We start from the raw sequence: 21,924 nt of genomic DNA, 5'->3' as shown, positions 1-21,924 counted from the left end.
CCTTCTCATCTCTCATCTTTATAGTCGTCTCATCTCTTTCCTACTTCGAATTTATCTCCACCTATTCATTGCCCTCAGTCTTTTGCTGTCTTTTCCAGAGACAGAATTCTTGCTATTTAGTGTCCCCTGCAGCATTTTGGTCTTCAAGTCTCTTCTTCTCAATCTGCTTCCTTCTCACCTTCATCTTTCTATTTCTCTTCCTGAACAGTGTTTCGCTTTCTTCTTCACATAAATCACTTTAATCCCAACCCACCACAATGTTGCTTAAATTTACTGTTCCACACCAAGTTCTCTCTTGATCTCATCAATCTCATCTTTCAGGCTCATCAAGCTTTCATCCTTTTTTTCTGGTTAAATAAACGTACATTTTATCTGGATGTCCATTCTATCTATCAATCAGTACTTTATAAATATTCTCTGGTCTCACTCTCCACAATCTCTTGCCTTCTTTGACACTAATAATCCTTCCACCTTAGGTTTCTACAGCTCTGGTTCCTATTATCTTCTTTTTCTCCTCCACATACTCTTTTTTAAATAATGTCATTGGTTTTTTAAGTCTCTAATCACTCTTTTCTAAAGATAACTGTACAGAAGTTGATTATAAATTGTATGATTTTAACTGTATTTGTGTTTAGATTGGCTGCACTAATGCTGGAGCGGCCTAACTGAGAGGAGTGCATTGCCATGAAGACGATGTAGGCTAGAGAGAGAAGTGGGAGGAGCTTAGAGGGGAGAGTTTGAAAAACGACAGTTAATGTTCAGTTAGGGTTTAGGTTTAGAGGAGTGAACAGTCATGAGTTAGGTTTTAGGTTTAGAGGAGTGAGCAGTCAGGAGTTAAGATTTGAGGGTGAGGAATTGATAGAGGAAAGATTAGGAGGCTGTAGCTGAAAGAGAGTGAATTGTGAAGCAAAGTTTCGAGGCTTTGGAAAGCCAGATTAAGTTACTGGAAGTTTCTTAGGCTAGAGAGGATGATAAGGGAAACACAACCAGTATTCCGTTAGTCTAAAGAAAGGCTAAAGAATAAGCTTATTAAGTATCTGATCAGGGGAGGATCAGATAAGGGAGACATCCCTGTATTGGAACTTTGTTTTGTAATAAGTGCTTCACCTCAGGAAGATACTGTATAACCTGAAAGAGTGTAACATTCAACTAACCAAGCATTATTCTGAGTTCTATAAGAAAAGTTACAACTTGCAACCACACGCTTTGTGCTCAATAAACTTGTTAACTTTTGTTTGAAGACTGCCTCATCTCCATCAATTCTGCGTCCAGTGTGCCATTTCTCACAATATTATAACTTACCTCACGTGGTGACAGAAACGCAGTGGAAAGTGACCAAATAGATCTATATTCTTATCTCCAGTCACGCTACAATACATACAGTTTAATTACTACTAAGTTATTACTATCTTAATAAAGGAAGAGGTGCGATTGAACAGCCTCCCTTCTAACTTGATGGTAAATTTGGTTCCTTTCAAATTGGTAGCAACAATAATCATCCCTAGACTCCCCTCCCCTGCTTCTTCGCAATAACATTTCACTCTCCATCCCTATTTTTCTTTCTTTCAGTTGTTAGAGCATGGCCACGTGTGACTGCCATCTAACCTCACGTATCTGATCTTGATCTCGAATTTAATATGAAAAAGAACTATTTGTCATCCAAGTTAGTTTTCCCCAACTTGTCTTATTTTCCATCAATATTTTTTCCTTCATCTCTTGATGAAGAGGCCCTTTTAGTCTCTTCCAGCCCTGTTTTTTTTTTTTTTTTTTGTCATGTCAGAAGTCGCTTCTGGTGTGAGAGAATTGGCCGTCTGCAAGGACATTGCCCAGGGGGCGCCCGGATGATTTTTGATGTTTTTATCATCCTTTGGGAGGCTTCTCTCATGTCTTTGCATGAGGAGCTGGAGCTGATAGAGGGAGCTCATCTGCCTCTCCCCAGATTCGAACCTGCAACCTGTCGGTCTTCAGTCCTGCTGGCACAGGGGTTTAACCCACTGCGCCACTGGGGGCTCCAACCCTGTGATTCTATGATTCTATGATCCCAGGCATGCAGCTGGAGCATAAGCTTCTGTTTCTCATTTTTAGCAGATGCTCAAGCTACATTTTGTCATTTCCTCTTTTTATGATTGTACAAATCTGTCTCTCATTCCCAGGCTAACTGATCTTAATCTTTAATTCAGGTACTTCTATATTTTATTAATTTTTGAGCCCCTCAAGTTCTCTCTTGATCTCATCAATCTCATCTTTCAGGCTCATCAAGCTTTCATCCTTTTTTTCTGGTTAAATAAACGTACATTTTATCTGGATGTCCATTCTATCTATCAATCAGTACTTTATAAATATTCTCTGGTCTCACTCTCCACAATCTCTTGCCTCCTTTGACACTAATAATTTGTCACCCATCATTTTTCTGTGTTATTTTTTATTAATCATAGAATCACAGAATTGGAAGAGACCTCATGGGCCATCCAGTCCAACCTTATTCTGCCAGAAGCAGGAAAATTGCCTTCAAAGCACCCCTGACAGATGGCCATCTGGCCTCTATTTAAAAGCCTCCAAAGGAAGAGCCCCCACCACACTCCAGGGCCTTAGCCTTTATTATTTTCATACAGTACCAGCTCTCGACTTTTGCAGTTTGCATCCAACATATCCAATGAAGCTGAAGGCAACACCAGCCAAATGTCCCATTTTCTTCAATGTGGTCATCAGCCAATCCCTGCCCCATCTCCACTCCTTGACAGGATACACTATGTAACACAATTTTGTTCCTGGGTTATAAATGTTATTTCCTAATTGGTTCTATCATTTAAAAAATGGAAAAGGTTTTTCATCTTGCAGCACATTTTACTATAGTTTTTCAATGACTATCTCGCAGCCACAAAAACTAGGTTTCTGGAATATAACAACTACTTTCAAAGTACCACGCAATTAAGCAGGAAATAACACTTTCAAACAAGGAACTTTTTTTTTCAAATTTTGTTACATAGTGATATTTATTGTCTTCAGCAAATAAAAGACGACTTAATTTGTGGATGGCCAAAACAAACATACAGGAATATTTGAAAATTATAATATGGTTTTACATCTATCCACAAATACTGCCTTTGAATTCCAAAATGAACACACAGTAATGTTGATTATATATGTAATTGTATTGTCGAAGGCTTTCCTGATCGGAATCACTTGGGTTGTTGTAAGTTTCTCGGACTGTATGGCCATGTTCCAGAAGCATTCTCTCCTGACGTTTCACCTGCATCTATGGCAAGCATCCTTAGAGGTTGTGAGATCTGATATACATGTGTGTGTGTGTTATTATTCCTTTAAATGGGGACTTTGCATGGAAAATATTCTCATGTCTCCTAGGAACATCAGGGTGCATGATGTCCTTTCCCCGGTTCATTTCCCCCTCCCTTTCTTCTCCCCTGCCTCCCTTTTTTAATGCAGAAAAAAATAATTTAAAAAACAGGTACATGGATTTTGATACTTTTATTTATATGCAAAACAGTGCACCATTCATGAGAGATATGAAAAATGCTTCTGGTAGAAACCAGATTTCTCTATTTTCACTACAAAATATTGCCTTATGCAAAGCAACACACACACACACCAAAAACCCTGAAAAAGACTAAAAATCTTTGGATAACAGATGTGTTCTTTTTTTTTTTATTCCTTTCCCTAAAACACACTTCTTGTTTTAAGAGATTCACAGCAGAAGAGCAGGAAACTTTTTTTCTGGTTGTAGATTTCTTTTCTTTTTGGTCGTCATAAAGGAAAGTAGTCCAGTTTTTCTTTGAGAAGAAAAAGGAACGCATTTCTAGAAAACACAGACACACATGTACGCTCACAGAGAGACAGACAGACAAACCAAAACTACTTCCCTTATAAATAGCAAAATTCTTCTTAAGACAGTATTACAGATCAGAAGAACAATACAACTTTTAATATATATATATCTATATAATATATATATTTAAAAAAAACCTTCCAAGTGAAGTGCTAAATCGTCTGATTCCAACACACAAAATAAAGAAAGCTTCTCAAGGACAAAGATTGGAAGATATAAAATACGCTTAAAAACAGGGAAGCGGTGCAGTACAAACCAGAGTCAAATGAAACTCGCCACCTGGTTCCCCCACAAAACACACTTCCAAATTTAAGACCATCGTTTCACAGAAGAAAATGTAAACACTCGACTATAGAAAAAAAACAACAGTTGGCACCAAAGTCTTTCAAAACGCAAAGAAATCTTCACCACTCTTGGAAATGTTAAAAATAGCTTCAAGGAGAAAATAGTCTACTTCTTCTAACTTAACTTACAAAATAAATAGTGTTATTTTTTGAACTGCACTCCTGGATCACACGTTTAAGGTCACAAGGGAATGAGATTTGAAAGTTCATTTTGTGTTTTTGTGTTTATTTGGGGGAGGGGGGTATAGAGCACGTCTTCTTAAAACTGTGGGTCCTGACCCCAAATGGGATCCCTTTAACTCAAGGCTGGGGTCCCAGGAAATATGTTTTGAATGCCATTGTGCCTGTTTGAGACATTTACATAGATCTACAGGGTGTCCCAAAAATGTATACACACTTTAAAAACTGATCGCTAAATTGATGTGTTTTTTTTTCCAGGTTAAATCCATTGGAATTAATAATGAAGTGACAATAAGTGTGAAAACATAGTTGAAGTGCAAAGAAGGGAAGTTTCAAAGAGATCCATTAGTTGAATTAGAGTTACGTCAGAATCTGATGGCACAAATTAAATATCAGTCACAGTAGCATAAAAAAAGAATGGTTACAGAAATACACACACACATGGGTAGATATATGAATGTGTTTATGTATGTATGTATGTATGTATGTATGTATGTATGTATGTATGTATACTTGCTGTACCCTGCCAAGCATTGCTGTGTCTGTTGATCTGGAAAATAAAATAATGAGAAAGTGTTGGTTTCTAATCTATGTAATGTCTTGATGATTGTGGGTAAACAGTATTTCTTGCTGTTTCTTTGTCAGTGTTGATGTGGAGAGTGTCTGGTTTGCCCACCCTGGAACGTGCAAGATATCATTGTCCTTCTTTAAGGGTCCTTTTCAAATCTTTGATATGAATTTGTGTATGAATTATATCTATCTTTATCTATGGCTGGATGGCTCTTTGCCAGGAGGACTTTAATTACATTTTCTTGCCCTTTTGATGAAGAAGGGAGTTGGACTGGATGGCCTTAAGTATTTTCTGTTGGTCATGGGGGTTCTGTGTGGGAAATTTGCCCCAATTCTGTCGTTCGTGTGGTTCAGAATGCTCTTTGATTGTATGTGAACTGTGAATCCCACTGACTACAACTCCCAAATGTCAAGGACTATTTCCCCCCAAACTCCATCTGTGTTGATATTTGGGCGTACTGAGTGCTTGTGCCAAGTTTGGTCCAGATCCATCATTGTTTCAGTCCAGTGTTCTCTGGATATAGGTGAACTACAACTCCCAAACTCAAGGTCAATGCCCACCAAACCCTTCCAGTATTTTCAGTTGGTCATGGGAGTTCTGTGTGCCATGTTTGGTTCAATTCCATCCTTGATGGAGTTCAGAATGCTCTTTGATTATAGGTGAACTATAAATCCCAGCAACTACAACTCCCAAATGACAAAATCATAAATTTTTGAGTGATGGTCACTCCTTGTGTTGTGAGACGTTTTGTTGCCAAATTTGGTGTGATTTCGTTCATTGGTTGTTTTGTTTTTAAGCTACTCATTATGCACAGAACATTTTTTTTATATATATAGATAGAATAGATAGATAGAGAGATGAAAAAAGTTTAGACGATGGACCAAGTTAACAAGTATTTAAACAGGAATTACTAACACATTAACAAACAAAATTATCTCTAAGAAATATAAATGAAATGTTATTATTAAAAGTAAGGGAAAATAGAAAATTTAATGTATAAGTAAAGTGACAAAATAACTAGAAGAAATACTAATGGTATTGGCCCAGAGGAGAAGATAAGAAAAAGGTGGGCCAATATAAGAAGATCAACAAGAAAGACAAATGGAATAAAAAAGGGGGAAAATCTTTTTCCTAAACAAAAAATATTGTGAATGGAATTGCTTAAAAAAATAGAAATGTGTTTAATAACCCTCCTTCCTCATTCTTGGATGTACATTACTTATGGATAGACCTAACTTACTAACACAACTCCACAATCAACTTATTATACTTTCCTTGGCCTTCCCCCCCCCCCCCCCCCCACTCTTATGGTATAAAAGTGTGAAAATGAAATAAGAAGTGTATATATATATAGAGAGAGAGAGATTGAGAAGAGAGAGAGAGAGAGCGAATGGTCCAATTAATCCTCTTGATGATAAACCAGACTACTGTAACTCCTGGTAAATTAACGTAATGTTCCACAGTAACATATCAAATCCCCAATAGGTGCAATTGTGCCAATTAATCGAACTATTTAATTTGAATGGAGCCTCATCACTCCACACAATCTTTGTTTGAAAGTGTGCAGTTCAAACTTATCTCTAATTTGACTCATGGTAAGTCTTTGAAACCCAAGTTTGCAGATGACACCAAATTGGGAGGGATAGCCAATACTCTAGAGGACAGAAGCAGGATTCAAAACGGATCTTGACAGATTAGAGATGGGCCAAAACTAACAAAATGAAGTTCAACGGGGACAAATGCAAGATACTCCACTTAGGCGGAAAAAACTAAATGCAAAGATACAGAATGGGGGAGAGAGCAGTATGTGTGAAAAAGATCTTGGGAGTCCTCGTGGACAACAAGTTAAACATGAGCCAACAATGTGATGTGGCGGCAAAAAAAGCCAATGGGATTTTGGCCTGCATCAATAGGAGCCTAGTGTCTAGATCTAGGGAAATAATGCTACCCCTCTATTCTGCTTTGGTTAGACCACACCTGCATGGCCATCTGTCAGGGGGGCTTTAAATGCAATATTCCTGCTTCTTGGCAGGGGATTGGACTGGATGGCCATGAAGTCTCTTCCAGCTCTATGATTCTCCTAAACCAGTGTTTCTCAACCTTCCTAATGCCGCGACCCCTTAATACAGTTCCTCATGTTGGGGTGATCCCCAACTATAACATTATTTTTGTTACTTCATAACTGTAAACTTGCTACTGTTATGAATCATAATGTAAATATCTGATACACAGGAGGCATTTTCATTCACTTGACCAAATTTGGCACAAAAAACCCGATATTTGAATACTGGTGGGGTTGGTGGTATGTGATTTTGTCATTTGAGAGTTGTCGTTTCTGGGATTTATAATTAATCTGTAATCAAAGAGCATTCTGAATTCCACCAACAATGGAACTGAACCAAACTTGGCACACAGAACTCCCACAGAAGTCCAACAGAAAATACTGGAAGGGTCCGGTGGGCCTTGACCTTGAGTTTTGAAGTTCTAGTTCACCTACATCCAGAGAGCACTGTGGACTCCAACAATGATGGATCTGGACCAAACTTGGCATGAATACTCAATATGCCCAAATATGAACATTGGGGGAGTTTTGGGAAAATAAACTTGTAGTTGCTAGGATGTATAGTTCACCAATGATGAATTGACCCAAACTTGGCACACAGTTCTCCCATGACAGATCTGGACCAAACTTGGCACGAATACTCAACATGCTCAAGTGTGAACACTGGTAGAGTCTGAGGAAAATAGAGCTTGACATTTCTGAGTTGTATTTGCTGGGATGTATAGTTCACCTACAATCAAAGAGCATTCTGAACTCCACCAACGATAGAATTGGACCAAACTTTCCACACAGAACCTCCACGACCAACAGAAAATACTATGTTTTCAGATGGTCTTTGGCGACCCCTCTGACACCCCCTTGTGCCCCCCCAGGGGTCCCGACCCCCAGGTTGAGAAACACTGTCCTAAACTGTCTTTGCACTTCAACTACTTTTGCACACATCCAGTGGCATTTTACAACGAAGCTTAGTCTGACTTCCATTATTAATTCCAACGGGTTTAACTGAGGGGGGGGGGGGGGGAATCTATTGAGCTATCCACTTCTAAAGCGTGTATACATTTTTGGGATACCCTGTATTTGCAGAGGACTCTGCAGAAGAGGCTTCAGCTGGACTTCATAAAAAGGAAACTCAACCTGTTTCCCAAGCCTGGATTTGTGGTCAGGAAATGTTAGATGTTTAGATCTATTGTATTATATAGCTATCTAGCAGGCATGGGCATACTTCGGCCCTCCAGGTGTCTTGGACTTCTACCAGCTGTGAGGAATTGTGGGCGTTGAAGTCCAAAACACCCGGAGGGCCGAAGTGTGCCCATGCCTGCGAGATACTGCAGAGACAAATGTCTCAGGCCGAAAGCGGTCTCAGTGGGAAAGTGTAAGAAGCCCTGATCTAGAAGACAAAGGGGCACTGGACTGTCTGTCTGTCTGTCTGTGGGATGCCCCAACACCCCACCAGACGCTCCCCTCCCCGTCTTTCGAAGGGCCCGGATCAAGGGGGCCCTTTAAGGCACGAGCTTAAAGCCACGCAGTCTCCGTTTCCGAGCCCAGGAGGCTGGCTGGCAGGCAGGCAGGGAGGCAGGCCCCGCCCACCCCGGCTCCTTTGGCGCGCGCCGCCCCCTCGGGGACCCTAGACGTCGAGCACGTGGTTGAGATAGGAGATGTAGCAGATGGCCAGGCGCAGGATCTCGATCTTGGAGAGCTTTTTGTCTGGCGGGAGCGTGGGGAGCAGCTTGCGCAGCTCGGCGAAAGCCAGGTTGAAGGCCTCCACGCGGATGCGCTCGCGCGTGGCGTGGGCCGAGCGGTATTTGGCCGTGGCCCGGCGGCGGCGGCGCTTCTCCTCGCGGCTCAGCGCCTGCAGGGGCGGCGCTGGAGGGTGCTGGGGGCCCGGCCGGCCTCCTCCGCCCCCTCCGGGGCCCTCGCCCTCGTCGAGCGCCTCCAAGTCCGAGGCGCAGCAGCTCCTCAGGCCCTTGGCCTCCAGGGACTCCGGGTCCGAGGGCGCCGAGGACGGGTGGTCCGAGTCCAGGGCCTGGTCCGGGCTCAGCATCATCTGCAAGGGAGGAGGAGGAGGAGGAGGAGGAGGAGGCACCCGTCAATCAATCCATCCATCAATCAATCAATCAGCCAACCCCTCTGAGTCAGGAAGAGCGGGAGAGGCTGTGGCCTCTCAGTGGGCCCCGCCTCCCTCTGGGGGGGAAAGGGGGGCCCAAAGCGCCCCAGGACAAAGGCGGGGAGGAGACCCCCCCCTCGAGAGTAACAAACCCGTGCCTTGTAGCAGCCCAACAAAACAACATTATGTTCAGAGGCGGCTCAACCCATTACGCAAAGTAAGCATTCGCAGTATAGTTGATTCTGCCCAGGGGCACTCTTAAGGCGCTCTTGGGGGGAAATAGACCTAGACATATGCAAGTTGTAGTTACTGGGATGTATAGTTCACCTAAAATCAAAGAGCATTCTGAACTCCACCAATGATGGAATTGAACCAAATATGGCACACAGAACTCCCATGACAAACAGAAAATATATATCAATGATTGGTTGGTTGGGGACGCCAAAATACTGTTTGCTTACCGTTGAAAATTACCTAGGGCCGCCTCTGATTATGTTGATTTATACCTCGCTTTTTCTCTCAACGAGCATGCTAAGAACAGTCGCCTCTCAAGAGCAGCAAACCCGTTCATTACGGCAGCCCAACGAAACCAAACTATTACATTATTATTATTAACTAGCTGTACCCACCACGTGTTGCTGTGGCCAACCTTCCCTCCTTCTTTCTCTCTTTCTCTCCCTTTTTACTTCCCTCTTTTTCTTTCCCTCTTTCTCTCCCTCCTTCTCTACCTTTCTTTCTTTCCTTCTCTTTCCCTCTTTCTCACCTTCTTTCCTTCCTTCTCTACCCTTCTTTCTTTCCTTCTTTATCTCTTTCCCTCCTTCTTTCTCTACCCTTCCTTCCTTCTCTCCTTCCCTCCTTCCTTCTCTACCCTTCTTTCTTTCCTTCTTTATCTCCCTCCTTCTTTCTCTACCCTTCTTTCTTTCCTTCCGTCTCTCCTTCCCTCCTTCCTTCTCTACCCTTCTTTCTTTCCTTCTTTATCTCCTTCCCTCCTTCTTTCTCTACCCTTCTTTCCTTCCTTCTCTCCTTCTCTACCCTTCTTTCTTTCCTTTTTTATCTCCTTCCCTCCTTCTTTCTCTACCCTTCCTTCCTTCTCTATCCTTCTTTCTTTCCTTATCTCCTTCCCTCCTTCTTTCTCAACCCTTCTTTCTTTCCTTCTCTCCTTCCCTCTTTCTCTCTCTCCTTCTCTTCTTCATTCTCTACCCTTGTTTTTCCCTTCCTTCTCTCCTTCCCTCCTTCTTTCCCTCCTTCTCTCCCTCCTTCTCTCATTGCCTCCTTCCTTCTCTACCCTTCTTTCTTTCCTTCTCTCCTTCCTTCCTTCTCTACCTTTTCCCCTTCCTTCTCTCCTTCCCTCCTTCTTTCCCTTCTTCTCTCCCTCCTTCTCTCCTTCCCTCCTTCTTTCCCTTCTTCTCTCCCTCCTTCTCTCCTTCCCTCCTTCCTTCTCTACCCTTCTTTCTTTCCTTTTTATCTCCTTCTCTCCTTTCTCTACCCTCCTTCTCTCCTTCCTTCCTTCTCTACCTTTTTTCCTCCCTTCTCGCCTTCCCTCCTTCTTTCCCTTCTTCTCTCCCTCCTTCTCTCCTTCCTTCCTTCCATCTATACCCTTCTTTCTTTCCTTCCTTCCTCCTTTCTGTGTATGTTTTGTGTGTGTATATGCATATATGTGTGTGTGTGTGTGTGTGTGTGTATGAAAAACACCGCAGAAGGAACTTAAAAAGCAAAAAAAACCCAAAACATTACAACGCAAGGGTTTTTATATATATATAATTAATTATATATATTTTTTATATATATATATATATGGTTTTGCGCTTGCGTTGTAATGTTTGTAATGTTGTAATGTTTTGGGGCTTTTTTGTTTTTTAAGTTCCTTCTGCTGTGTTTTTCAGTGTTTCTATGAGTGATGGTCACTCGTTGGCCTGAGAGGTGCCTTGTGTCCAAATTTGGTGTCAATTCGTCCAGTAGTTTTTGAGTTCTGTTAATCCCACAAACGAACATTACATTTTTATTTATATAGATAAGAATGTAATAGTTTTGTTTTGTTTATTTATACCCCGCTTTTTTCTCTCCCTTAAAGAGACCCAACATTTTTTGGCCTCTTGCTTTTTGAAGCCTGTTCCTGGGGTTATTTGGGGGCATTGATTCAGGAAACTGCATAAGGTTATGATCCTGGTTTCCTGTGGGCGAGCAGACGGGGACTGGTGGGTGCCATATGTTTTATATAGCTCCAAAATATACCCAGAAATATAGCCTGGATCAAATACACCCAGATATAGGCCTAACGTTTGAGAGGCACCGAAATGCGTCGTGCGGTTGTTACTCAGCTTTCTTTTCACTCCGCCTTCCTTCCCGCGAGGCCTCCAATGCCAGGGCAACCTTAAGGTTCCCTTCGACAGCCTTGCAATTACAAGCGGTCCCTTGAAGGCAACCTTAAGGCTATGCAAGCCCACCCCCCTCCCTCCTCCCGCCAGAGGGACTCACCAGAACCTGACGCAACCGGATAAACATGTAAAAACAAAGCCAAACACTCACAAAAAAACAGAGCAATGTTTTTGTCACGGATGTAAAGGGAAAATACAAGGCATACTATTATTTCATCAGCACAAGGAACACCGTTATTATGAGAAGTCGGAATATGACACCCAACGGAAGAAGCCCTCTCTCTTTTGGCAGGCCGACCTTGTCAGTGTCAACTTTAAACTCACACCTAATGCTTACTGGGTTTAAATCTTTGTCCTGTATATTTTAATATATGTCTTCAATCGAAATACTTTTTGATATCTTCATTTTATATAATGTTTTGTGATGAGGCGTGTTCTACCTTGTGTCCAGCCAGGTATCTATATAAATAAAAATGTAATGTTCGTTTGTGGGATTAACATAACTCAAAAACCACTGGACGAATTGACACCAAAATTGGACACAAGACACCTCTCAGGCCAACAAGTGACCATGACTCATAAAAACACTGAAAAACACAGCAGAAGAGACTTTAAAAGCCCAAAAACAAAAAAACCCCCATTATAACACATGCTCACAATCACACATATATATGCAAGCACATATACACAAATATATACACACACAAAACACATATACACAGATTGGGCCACAGCAACGAGTGGCAGGAGAAAGCTAGTATATATATATATATATATATATATATATATATATAAAAGCTAGTCTATATAGAGAGAGAGAGAGAGAGAGAGAGACTAGCTTTCTCCTGCCACTCGTTGCTGTGGCCCAATCTGTGTATATGTGTTTTGTGTGTGTATATATTTGTGTATATGTGCTTGCATATATATGTGTGATTGTGAGCATGTGTATATATATATATATATATATATATATATATATATATATATAAGCTAGTCTATATATATAGAGAGAGAGAGAGAGAGAGAGAGAGAGAGACTAGCTTTCTCCTGCCACTCGTTGCTGTGGCCATATATATATATATATATATATATATGCTCTGTGCATAATGAATTCCTTAAAAACAAAACAACCAATGAACGAACAACACAAGGAGTGACCATCACTCGAAAAATGATGATTTTGTCATTTGGGAGTTGTAGTTGCTGGAATGTATAGTTCACCTACAATCAAAGAGCATTCTGAACTCCACCAATGATGGAATTGAATCAAACATGGCATACAGGACTCTCATGACCAACAGAAAATACTGGAAGGGTTTGGTGGGCATTGACCTTGAGTGTGGGAGTTGTAGTTCACCTACATCCAGGTAGAGCACTGTGGACTCAAACAATGATGGATCTGGACCAAACTTGGCACAAGCACTCAATACGCCCAAATACGAACACAGATGGAGTTTGGGGGAAATAGACCTTGGCATTTGGGAGTTGTAGTCACTGGCATTCACAGTTCACCTACATTCTGAACCCCACGAACGACAGAATAGGGGCAAACTTCCCACACAGAACCCCGTGACCAACAGAAAATACTTAAGGCCATCCAAGGCCATTTTCCAGATCAACAGACTGGGCCACAGCAACGCGTGGCAGGGGACAGCTAGTTATTAATACAATTAATAATATTCATATAAAAATCATTATTAATATTAATAAAAATAATAATTGTATTTTGTTGATATGATCAGTGGACTAATCAACTGACATGTAAATATCATTCTCCCCAAATCCCAACCTCCCAAGATCAGACCAATCGCACTCTCCATCATCATCATCCCCCAACCTCTGTTACTATCCCACGGAAGTGGGGTATATATACACATTTATTACACAACTAGCCGTCCCCTGCCACGCGGTACTGTGGCCCACTTGGGGGTTCTGTGTGGGAGATTTGGCCCAATCCTATCGTTGGTGGGGTTCAGAATGCTCTGTGATTGTAGGTGAACTATAAATCCCAGCAACTACAACTCCCAAATGCCAAGATTCTATTTTCCCCAAATTCCACCAGTGTTCTCATTGGGGCGTTTTGGGTGTTCTTGTAGAGTTTGGCCCAGATCCGTCATTGTTTGAGTGCACAGTGATCTCTGGATGTATGTGAACTACAACTCCAAAACCAAAGGACACTGCCCACCAAACTCTTCCCATATTTTCTGTTGGTCATGGGAGAACTGTGTGCCCAGTTTGGTTCAATTCCATCGTTGGTGGGGTTCAGAATGTTATTTGATTGTAGCTGAACTATAAATCCCAGCAACTACAACTCCCAAATGACAAAATCAGTTTTTTGAGTGAAGGACATACATTGGGTTGTTAGGTGTCTTGTGTCCAAATTTGGTGTCAATTCGTCCAGTGGTTTTTGAGTTCTATTAATCCCACAAACGAACATTACATTTTTATTTATATAGATTGTACTTTCCATTGTGTTTTTTTTAAATCTCATATAGTTATATCTATGTTCTATTTCTATAGCAAAGAGAAAAAATGTTTGCATGCTTGTTTGTTTATTTGTTTGTTTATATGTATTTTCCAAGATGGTTATCACTTCCAGAGAGCACTGTGACTCCCGCCAACAACGGATCTGGATCAAATTTGGCACACATACCATGACCAATGGAACCTAATGGGTTTTTTGGGGGCGGGGGGCGGTGACCCAGCATGATGGGAGTTGCAGTTCACCCACATCCAGAACCCCTCCAACAATGGATCTGGACCTCCTGACGCCTTTGAGGGTACTATTCTGTGCACCTGTGCCTTTTTGTCATGGCCTTGGGCTAGTACAATAAACTATTTGACAGCTATTTGGTGGGCGTTGCAGTTCACCCACAAATAAAGAGAACTGCGAAGTTCACCAACTTGATGGATCTGGACCAAACTTGGCACACATATAGCCATCACGACCAACTTTAAGTTTTGGCAGGGTTTGGGAGGCGTGGGCCTGGGATGATGGGAATGGTCGTTTACCCATATATCTCTCTGTGTGAATCATATCTAATCTAATCTATCTATCTATCTATCTATCTATCTATCTATCTATCTAATCTAATCTATGGCTGGATGGCTCTTTGTCAGGAGGACTTTGATTACGTTTTCTTGCTCTGATGAAGGGAGTTGGATTGGATGACCTTAAGTATTTTCTGTTGGTCATGGGGGTTCTGTGTGGGAAGTTTGACCCAATTCTGCCGTTCGTGGGGTTCAGAACGCTCTTTGATTGTAGGTGAACTGTGAATCCCAGTGACTACAACTCCCAAATGTCAAGGTCTATTTCCCCCCAAACTCCATCTGTGTTCATATTTAGGCATATTGAGTGCTTGTGCCAAGTTTGGTCCAGATCTGTCATTGTTTGAGTCCACAGTGCTGTCTGGATGTAGGTGAACTACAACTCCCAAACTCAAGGTCAATGCCCACCTAACCCTTCCAGTATTTTCAGTTGGTCATGGGAGTCCTGTGTGCCAAGTTTAGTTCAATTCCATCATTGGTGGAGTTCAGAATGCTCTTTGATTGTAGGTGAACTATAAATCCCAGCAACTACAACTCTCAAATGACAGAATCATAAATTTTTTGAATGATGGTCACTCTTTGTGTTGTGAGACGTTTTGTTGCCAAATTTGGTGTGATTTCGTTCATTGGTTCTTTTGTTTTTAAGGTACTCATTATGCACAGAACATTTTTAGGTAGGTAGGTAGGTAGGTAGATAGGTAGGTAGGCAGGCAGGCTGGTAGATTAGATAGATAGATAGTTAGATAGATGATAGCTAGATAGATGATAGATAGATAGATAGATAGATAGGTAGGTAGGTAGGTAGATAGATAGATGGGTAGGTAAGGTAGGTAGAAAGGTAGGTAGGTAGGTAGGTAGGTAGATAGATAGATAGGTAGAAAGGTAGATAGATAGATAGATAGATAGATAGATAGGTAGGTAGGTAGGTAGGTAGGTAGATAGGTAGGTTGGTAGATAAGATAGATAGATGATAGATAGATAGATAGATAGATAGATAGATAGATAGATGGATAGGTAGATACATAGGTAGATAGATAGATAGGTAGGTAGGTAGATAAGATAGATAGATAGATAGATAGATAGATAGATAGATAGATAGATAGATAGATAGATAGATAGATAGATAGATAGATGGATGGATGGATGGATGGATAGATGGATGGATAGATTGGTAGATGGATAGGTAGATATATAGATAGGTAGGTAGGTAGGTTGGTAGATAAGATAGATAGATAGATAGACAGACAGACAGACAGACAGGTAGGTAGGTAGATAGGTAGATAGGTAGGTAGGTAGATAGGTAGAGTTACTAGTGTCCTAACCCGGGCATCGTCAGGTACTTAAGATAGATTCTTCTACAGATGAAATGATGGTTGTGTGCCTCACAATATTTTAAGAGCCAGCCTGCCACTGAAGGGGCCCACGGGGCAGGAAATACGGGTGAGTCCTGATTTCATAGAATCACAGGACCCTAGGGTTGGAAGAGACCCCAACTGGGGGCCATTTAGTCCAACTACCTGCTTCAAGCAGCCTCCTTAGAAGCCTCCAGAGAAGAAGACTCCGCCAGGCACCGTGGCAGCAGCACCAGGAAGGTCTTCTTAATGTTTAGGTGGCACCCCTCTCCCATCTCTTAAGGGGCTTCAGAACCTTTAAAGCTCGGGCTCAAACCTGGGGCGAATTTAGGACCCGCGGAGCAGAGCCTGGATCTACGCTGCTCCGAGAGCCACAGCCGTCGGGTCTCTGCGAAACCGAGCGAGGGACATCGCTTGTTAAATACCCGCGTTTCTATTGTCCAAATCCGAATGAAAAGGTGTTCGGAAGGGGTGGGGAAAGGGACGGGGGGGGGGATAATATGGAAGAGGAGGCGGCGGCGGCCATGTAAACAAACGCGCTTCCGTTGTTCGAAACGCTCTTCTGAGAAATGGCTCAGGCTGGGGGGCGAAGAAGGAGGGGCCCTTTGTGGGGCAGCGGCAGGGAGGTGATAAGAAGATCACACAGCTAGATAGATTAGATTAAATTAGACAGAAGTGTGAGGAAGTAGATAGATCAGATAGACTGATAGGTGAGAGAGAGACAAAAATATTACAGACACAGAGATGGGAGAGAGGCGATAGGTAGATAGATAGAAAGTAGATAGGGATATAAGTGTGACCAAGTAGATGAGGTAGACTGATAGGCAAGAGAAAGAAACACATTCAAATAAAATATGATAGAAAGACGAGGGAAGAGATAGACAATAGATGAGTTAGATTGATAGATGAGAGAGAGGTGACAGAGAGATTAGATCGAGAGAAAGATGAGAGAGGAAAATATAAAGATTCGATGGATTAGATAAACGAATGACTGGATTATATATATGTATATGTATATATGTGTGCGTGTGTGTGTGTTAGAAAGTAGATAGATTAGATAGGTGAGAGAGAGACTGATAGAGATATGAGAGATGATAGACTAGATAGAAAAATGAGAGAGAGAGGTGATAGAAAGATTGGTAGATAGATAGTTATCTATCTATCTATCTATCTAGATAGATAGATAGATAGATAGATAGATAACTAGATAGATGGCTAGCTAGATAGATAGATGATAGATAGCTAAATAGATAGATAGATAGATAGGTGAGTGGCATATGTGTTTGTGTGTGTTAGAAAGTAGATAGATTAGATAGATAGATAGATAGATAGGTGAGAGACTGATAGAGATATTAAAGTTGATAGACTAGATAGATGAGAGGGAGAAAGAGAGGTGATAGAAAGACTAGATAGATAGATGAATAGTATATGTGTTTGTGTGTGTGTTAGAAAGGAGATAGAGGTGATAGAAAGTTAGTTAGTTAGTTAGATAGATAGATAGATAGATAGATAGAGATAGATAGAGGAGTAGCATATGTGTTTGTGTGTGTATTGGAAAGTAGATAGATTGGATAAATAGATGAGAGAGAGACTGATAGAAATATTAGAGCTGATAGACTAGATAGAAAGATGAGAGGAAGAGAGAGGTGATAGAAAGACTAGATAGACCGATAGATAGATAGATAGATAGATAGATAGATAGATAGATAGATAGATGAGTAGTATGTCTGTGTGTGTATTAGAAAGTAGATTAGATAATTAGACTGGGAGGTGAGAGAAAGAGAGAAATATTATAGACAGAGATGTGATGGAAAGATTAAATAAATGGGTAGATGAAAGGTAATGGAAAAATTTGATAGATTGATATAGAGAGAGATGATAGATGAGAAAGGTGATAGAAAAATGAGATAAATGGATGAGTGAATAAGGTATTTATTTATTTATCGTGTCAGGAGCGAACCAAAACAGTTGTATTGCATTAAAAAAAATCAATAAGGGGTGTGTGTATGTGTTAACAAGCAAGTAGATAACACAAATTTGATAGGGGAGAGAAGAGAAATATTAGAGATGAGAGAGAGGCGATAGATTAGAGAAATTGATTGATTGATTGAGAGAGAGAGAGGATAGAGGTGAGAGAGGTGATAGAAAGACTATAGGTAGAGAGAGAGATTCTAGATTGAGATGAGGGATAGATAGATAGATAGATAGATGATAGATAGATAGATGAGTGGCGTATGTGTTTGTGTGTGTGTTAGAAAGTAGATAGATTAGATAGATAGGTGAGAGAGAGACTGATAGAGATATTAGAGTTGATAGACTAGATAGAAAGAAAAGAGAAGTGATAGAAAAGTGAGATATAGATAACGAGAGAGATTATAGAGAAACAGATACATAAGCGAGAGAGGATGGTTAAATCTATGTATTGTTGAAGGCTTTCATGTCCGGAATCACTGGGTTGTTGTAGGTTTTTTCGGGGTATATGGCCATATACCTGAGGGCCCGCTTATCCCCCTACCAATCCCAGAGATTACTTCGGTCGGAAGACCAAAATTTGCTTGAAGTCCCCAACATCCAGACTTATCATCTGTCCTCTACTAGGCAGAGAGCCTTCTCGATTGTGGCCCCTTATTTATGGAATGCCTTTCCAGTTGAAACCGAACCATCCGAGACCTACTTGCTTTTTGGAAAGCCTGTAAAACCTTTCTTTTCCGACAAGCTTTCGATGGGTGAATAACTCGGAATAACTCGGGTCTATGTCTGTTCTCGTTTTTATTGTATTTTAAAGTTGGTTGTATTGTTTTAATCTACTGCTGTAAAGCCAAATTGGGAGTACAAGTCAAATAAATTAATAAATAAAATAAATGTTCTAGAGGCATTCTCTCCTGACAGGCAAAACGTCAGGAGAGAATGCCTCTAGACAGGGCTATAGCCAGGATTTTGATTCGGGGAGGGGCTGAGTCTGAGTGAAAGAGGGTCTACCCTAGCAAACCTTTTGTATTGTTACCCCAATACCCCCATGCATTTGGGATATATTGAGCATGGTGATCAGATCATGATATGAATAAACATAACCGTTTAAATAATGCACCAGTAAGGCCATGAGAATTTCGAGGGGGGGGGGGGGCTGAAGCCCTCCCCCCCTACATGCCTGCCTCTGTGGCCATATAGCCCGAAAAAACCTAACCGATGATGGATAAATCCATAGACACAGGCAGGTAGAGATAGGTTTTTTTTTGTCGTGTTAGGGCAACCAGTCAATTATATTACATTTCTAACGGAACAAAGCAAACAAACAGACAAAATACAAAATTTGTGAGTTTGGTAGTTGACTAAATGTCCTTTGACCAGTATCAAGATACAAAATGGGGGACAATGCCTGGCTCGAGAGCAGTACGTGTGAGAAAGATCTTGGAGTCCTCATGAGCCAATAATGTCATGTGGCGGCAAAAAAAGCCAATGGGATTTTGGCCTGCATCAATAGAAGCATAGTGTCTAGATCTAGGGAAGTAATGCTACCCCTCTATTCTGCTTTGGTTAGACTACACCTGGAATATTGTGTCCAATTCTGGGCAACACAATTCAAGAGAGATATTGACAAGCTGGAATGTGTCCAGAGGAGGGCGACTAAAATCATCAAGGGTCTGGAGAACAAGCCCTATGAGGAGCGGCTTAAGGAGCTGGGCATGTGTAGCCTGAAGAAGAGAAGGCTGAGAGGAGATATGATAGCCATGTATAAATATGTGAGAGGAAGCCTCAGGGAGGAGGGAGCAAGCTTGTTTTCTGCTTCCTTGGAGACTAGGACGAGGAACAATGGCTTCAAACTACAAGAGAGGAGATTCCATCTGAACACGAGGAAGAACTTCCTGACTGTGAGAGCCGTTCAGCAGTGGAACTCTCTGCCCTGGAGTGTGGTGGAGGCTCCTTCTTTGGAAGCGTTTAAACAGAGGCTGGATGGCCATCTGTCAGGGGTGATTTGAATGCAATATTCCTGCTTCTTGGCAGGGGGTTGGACTGGATGGCCCACGAGGTCTCTTTGATTCTATAATTCTATGATCTGGCCACTTGGAGTACTTCTGGTGTTGCTGCAAGAAGGTAGAGATATGTATTGTCGAAGGCTTTCATGGCTGGAATCACTAGGTTCTTGTGGGTCTTTTCGGGCTATAGAGCCATGTTCTAGAGGCATTTCTCCTGACGTTTCGCCTGCATCTATGGGAAGTATCCTCACTACCTCTGAGGATGTTTGCCATAGATGCAGGCGAAACGTCAGGAGAAATGCCTCTAAACATGGCTCTATAGCCCGAAAAAACCCACAAGAACCTAAGGTAGAGATAGGTGAGAGATGGTAAAATAGATAAAGGAGAGAGATGAGAGAGATGCGAGAGGACCGCCAGAGCGGTTTGGGTGCCGGGTCTGGGGAGGGGGGGGGGGAGGAAGGCGAGCCTGGGTGGGGCGGGAGCCCCTCACGCCGCCACCCCTCCGCCTCCCACTGACCTTCGTGGGAGGGGGGGGGGCTCAAGGGGCGGGCGCCGCCTGTCAGCAGCATGACCTTTCACTTCGGGTTCAGACTGGAATCCCACCTTGAAGGAATCAAACAGGGCGCGCGTGGGGGGGGGGGGGGGGGGGAGGCCCGTTAGATTCCGGAAATTCTCTTTGTCAAGAAGAAGCCCGGAGCTTGGGACGGCGAGGGACGGCTGGGGGGAGTTCTCTCCCTCCCCAGGAAGCCACCGGGGCTTCCCGGGGAGAGAACCCCTTCTCCACGAGTCCCGTGGGCCCTTGGCACTGTAACCGCCCTGTCCCTTCCTTGCAAGACCCCCTCGATTGTAAAAGAGGCACTCACTCTCCATTCCCGTACCACCACTACCATTCTAAGACGTACCCCATTTTAGAGACATTTTCCTAGGAGGAATAAGTCTTAGGATGGAAGATCTTTTGTCCCCAGAATGTTTACCTTGTCAGAGCCGCTGCTGCCTCCGCCTCCGCCGCCTCGCTTGCAACGCCTCTGGCCCCTTCGGCGCCTCAAAGGACATTCCCGGAGGGAGGCATCGGGGCCCAAGGCGAACCTGCCGCTTGGATGGTTTGGGAGGGAAAGGGAAGGAGAGACACAGAGAAATCCGGGGGTCGGAGAGGGATGGGGCGGGCTGCCTAGAAGTCGATCCGGATCGTTTTTATCGCGGAGAGAGAGCGCAGAAGGAGGCGGAGGGGAGCCCGGATGCCGACACTGCTGCTCATGGTCTCGTCGCGGGGAAAAGCCACCCCAAAGCGCGCGGGACGGTCCACAGAAGGGCTCTGGAGGCAGAGACAGAGAGAGGCGAGGAGGAGGAGGAGGAGGAGGAGGAGGAGGAGGAGGAAGAGGGCGCACATCCAATAACAAAAGAGAGGCCGAGGAGGAGGAGGAAGAGGAGGAAGGCGGCGGGGCTCCTCTCCTCCACCGGGAAAAGGAGGAGGAGGAGGAGGAAGCGCTGCTGCCGTCTCGGGTCTCGAAGCCGATCACTCTGATTCGTTCTTCGGGAGAGGGGGGCTTTCCCTTTCCGCCTCCCCGATGCTGCTGCTTTTAATGCTGCCCCTGCTGCTCCATCCAGAGCCCACCCACCGGCGAACGGAGGAGGGAGGGAGCGAGGGGAAGGGCATGGGGAGGGGTCCGCTTCTCCCTCCCTCCCTCCCTCCCTCCCTCCCTCCCTCCCTCCCTCCCTCCCTCCTTCCTTCTTTCCTTCCTTCCTTCCTTCCTTCCTTCCGGATTTAAGGATCCCCTTAGAATCATAGAATCAAAGAGTTGGAAGAGACCTCATGGGCCATCCAGTCCAACCCCCTGCCAAGAAGCAGGAATATTGCATTCAAATCACTCCTGACAGATGGCCATCCAGCCTCTGTTTAAAAGCTTCCAAAGAAGGAGCCTCCACCACACTCCGGGGCAGAGAGTTCCACTGCTGAACGGCTCTCACAGTCAGGAAGTTCTTCCTAAGCCCGAGTCAGGCGCCCAGACTGTTTCTCAAGTTGTCAGATATGGGGCCACCGACCCCCCAGAGACCGCAAGCCCCCTCCACAAA

At 43.0% G+C, this 21,924-nt stretch overlaps 1 protein-coding gene and 1 long non-coding RNA gene across 2 annotated transcripts; one reads left to right on the top strand and one right to left on the bottom strand.

Moving 5' to 3' along the window:
• Positions 1 to 589: 589 nt before the first annotated feature.
• LOC137096418 (uncharacterized) lies at positions 590 to 1,240 on the top strand. The gene is made up of 2 exons (XR_010909457.1): positions 590 to 958; positions 1,002 to 1,240. It is a non-coding gene; the product is annotated as an uncharacterized lncRNA (long non-coding RNA).
• A 7,297-nt stretch (positions 1,241 to 8,537) lies between these two features.
• NHLH2 (nescient helix-loop-helix 2) lies at positions 8,538 to 21,419 on the bottom strand. The gene is made up of 2 exons (XM_060763415.2): positions 20,829 to 21,419; positions 8,538 to 9,045 (listed from the first exon to the last, which is right to left on the bottom strand). Exon 2 carries the CDS (start codon positions 9,043 to 9,045, stop codon positions 8,626 to 8,628), a length of 420 nt encoding a protein of 139 aa, XP_060619398.1. The 5' UTR covers positions 20,829 to 21,419; the 3' UTR covers positions 8,538 to 8,625.
• Between the last annotated feature and the right edge of the window lie 505 nt (positions 21,420 to 21,924).

The sequence above is a fragment of the Anolis sagrei genome, chromosome 2 (assembly GCF_037176765.1).
Source record: "Anolis sagrei isolate rAnoSag1 chromosome 2, rAnoSag1.mat, whole genome shotgun sequence".
Classification (NCBI taxonomy): Eukaryota; Metazoa; Chordata; class Lepidosauria; order Squamata; family Dactyloidae; genus Anolis; species Anolis sagrei.
Note: the sequence above shows the minus strand (reverse complement) of the source record. Positions and strands in the feature narration are given on the sequence as shown.

What these genes read in the sequence shown, in the direction of transcription:
- NHLH2 (XM_060763415.2), bottom strand. Translation starts at nt 9,045, where the DNA reads ATGATGCTGAGCCCGGACCAGGCCCTGGACTCGGACCACCCGTCCTCG.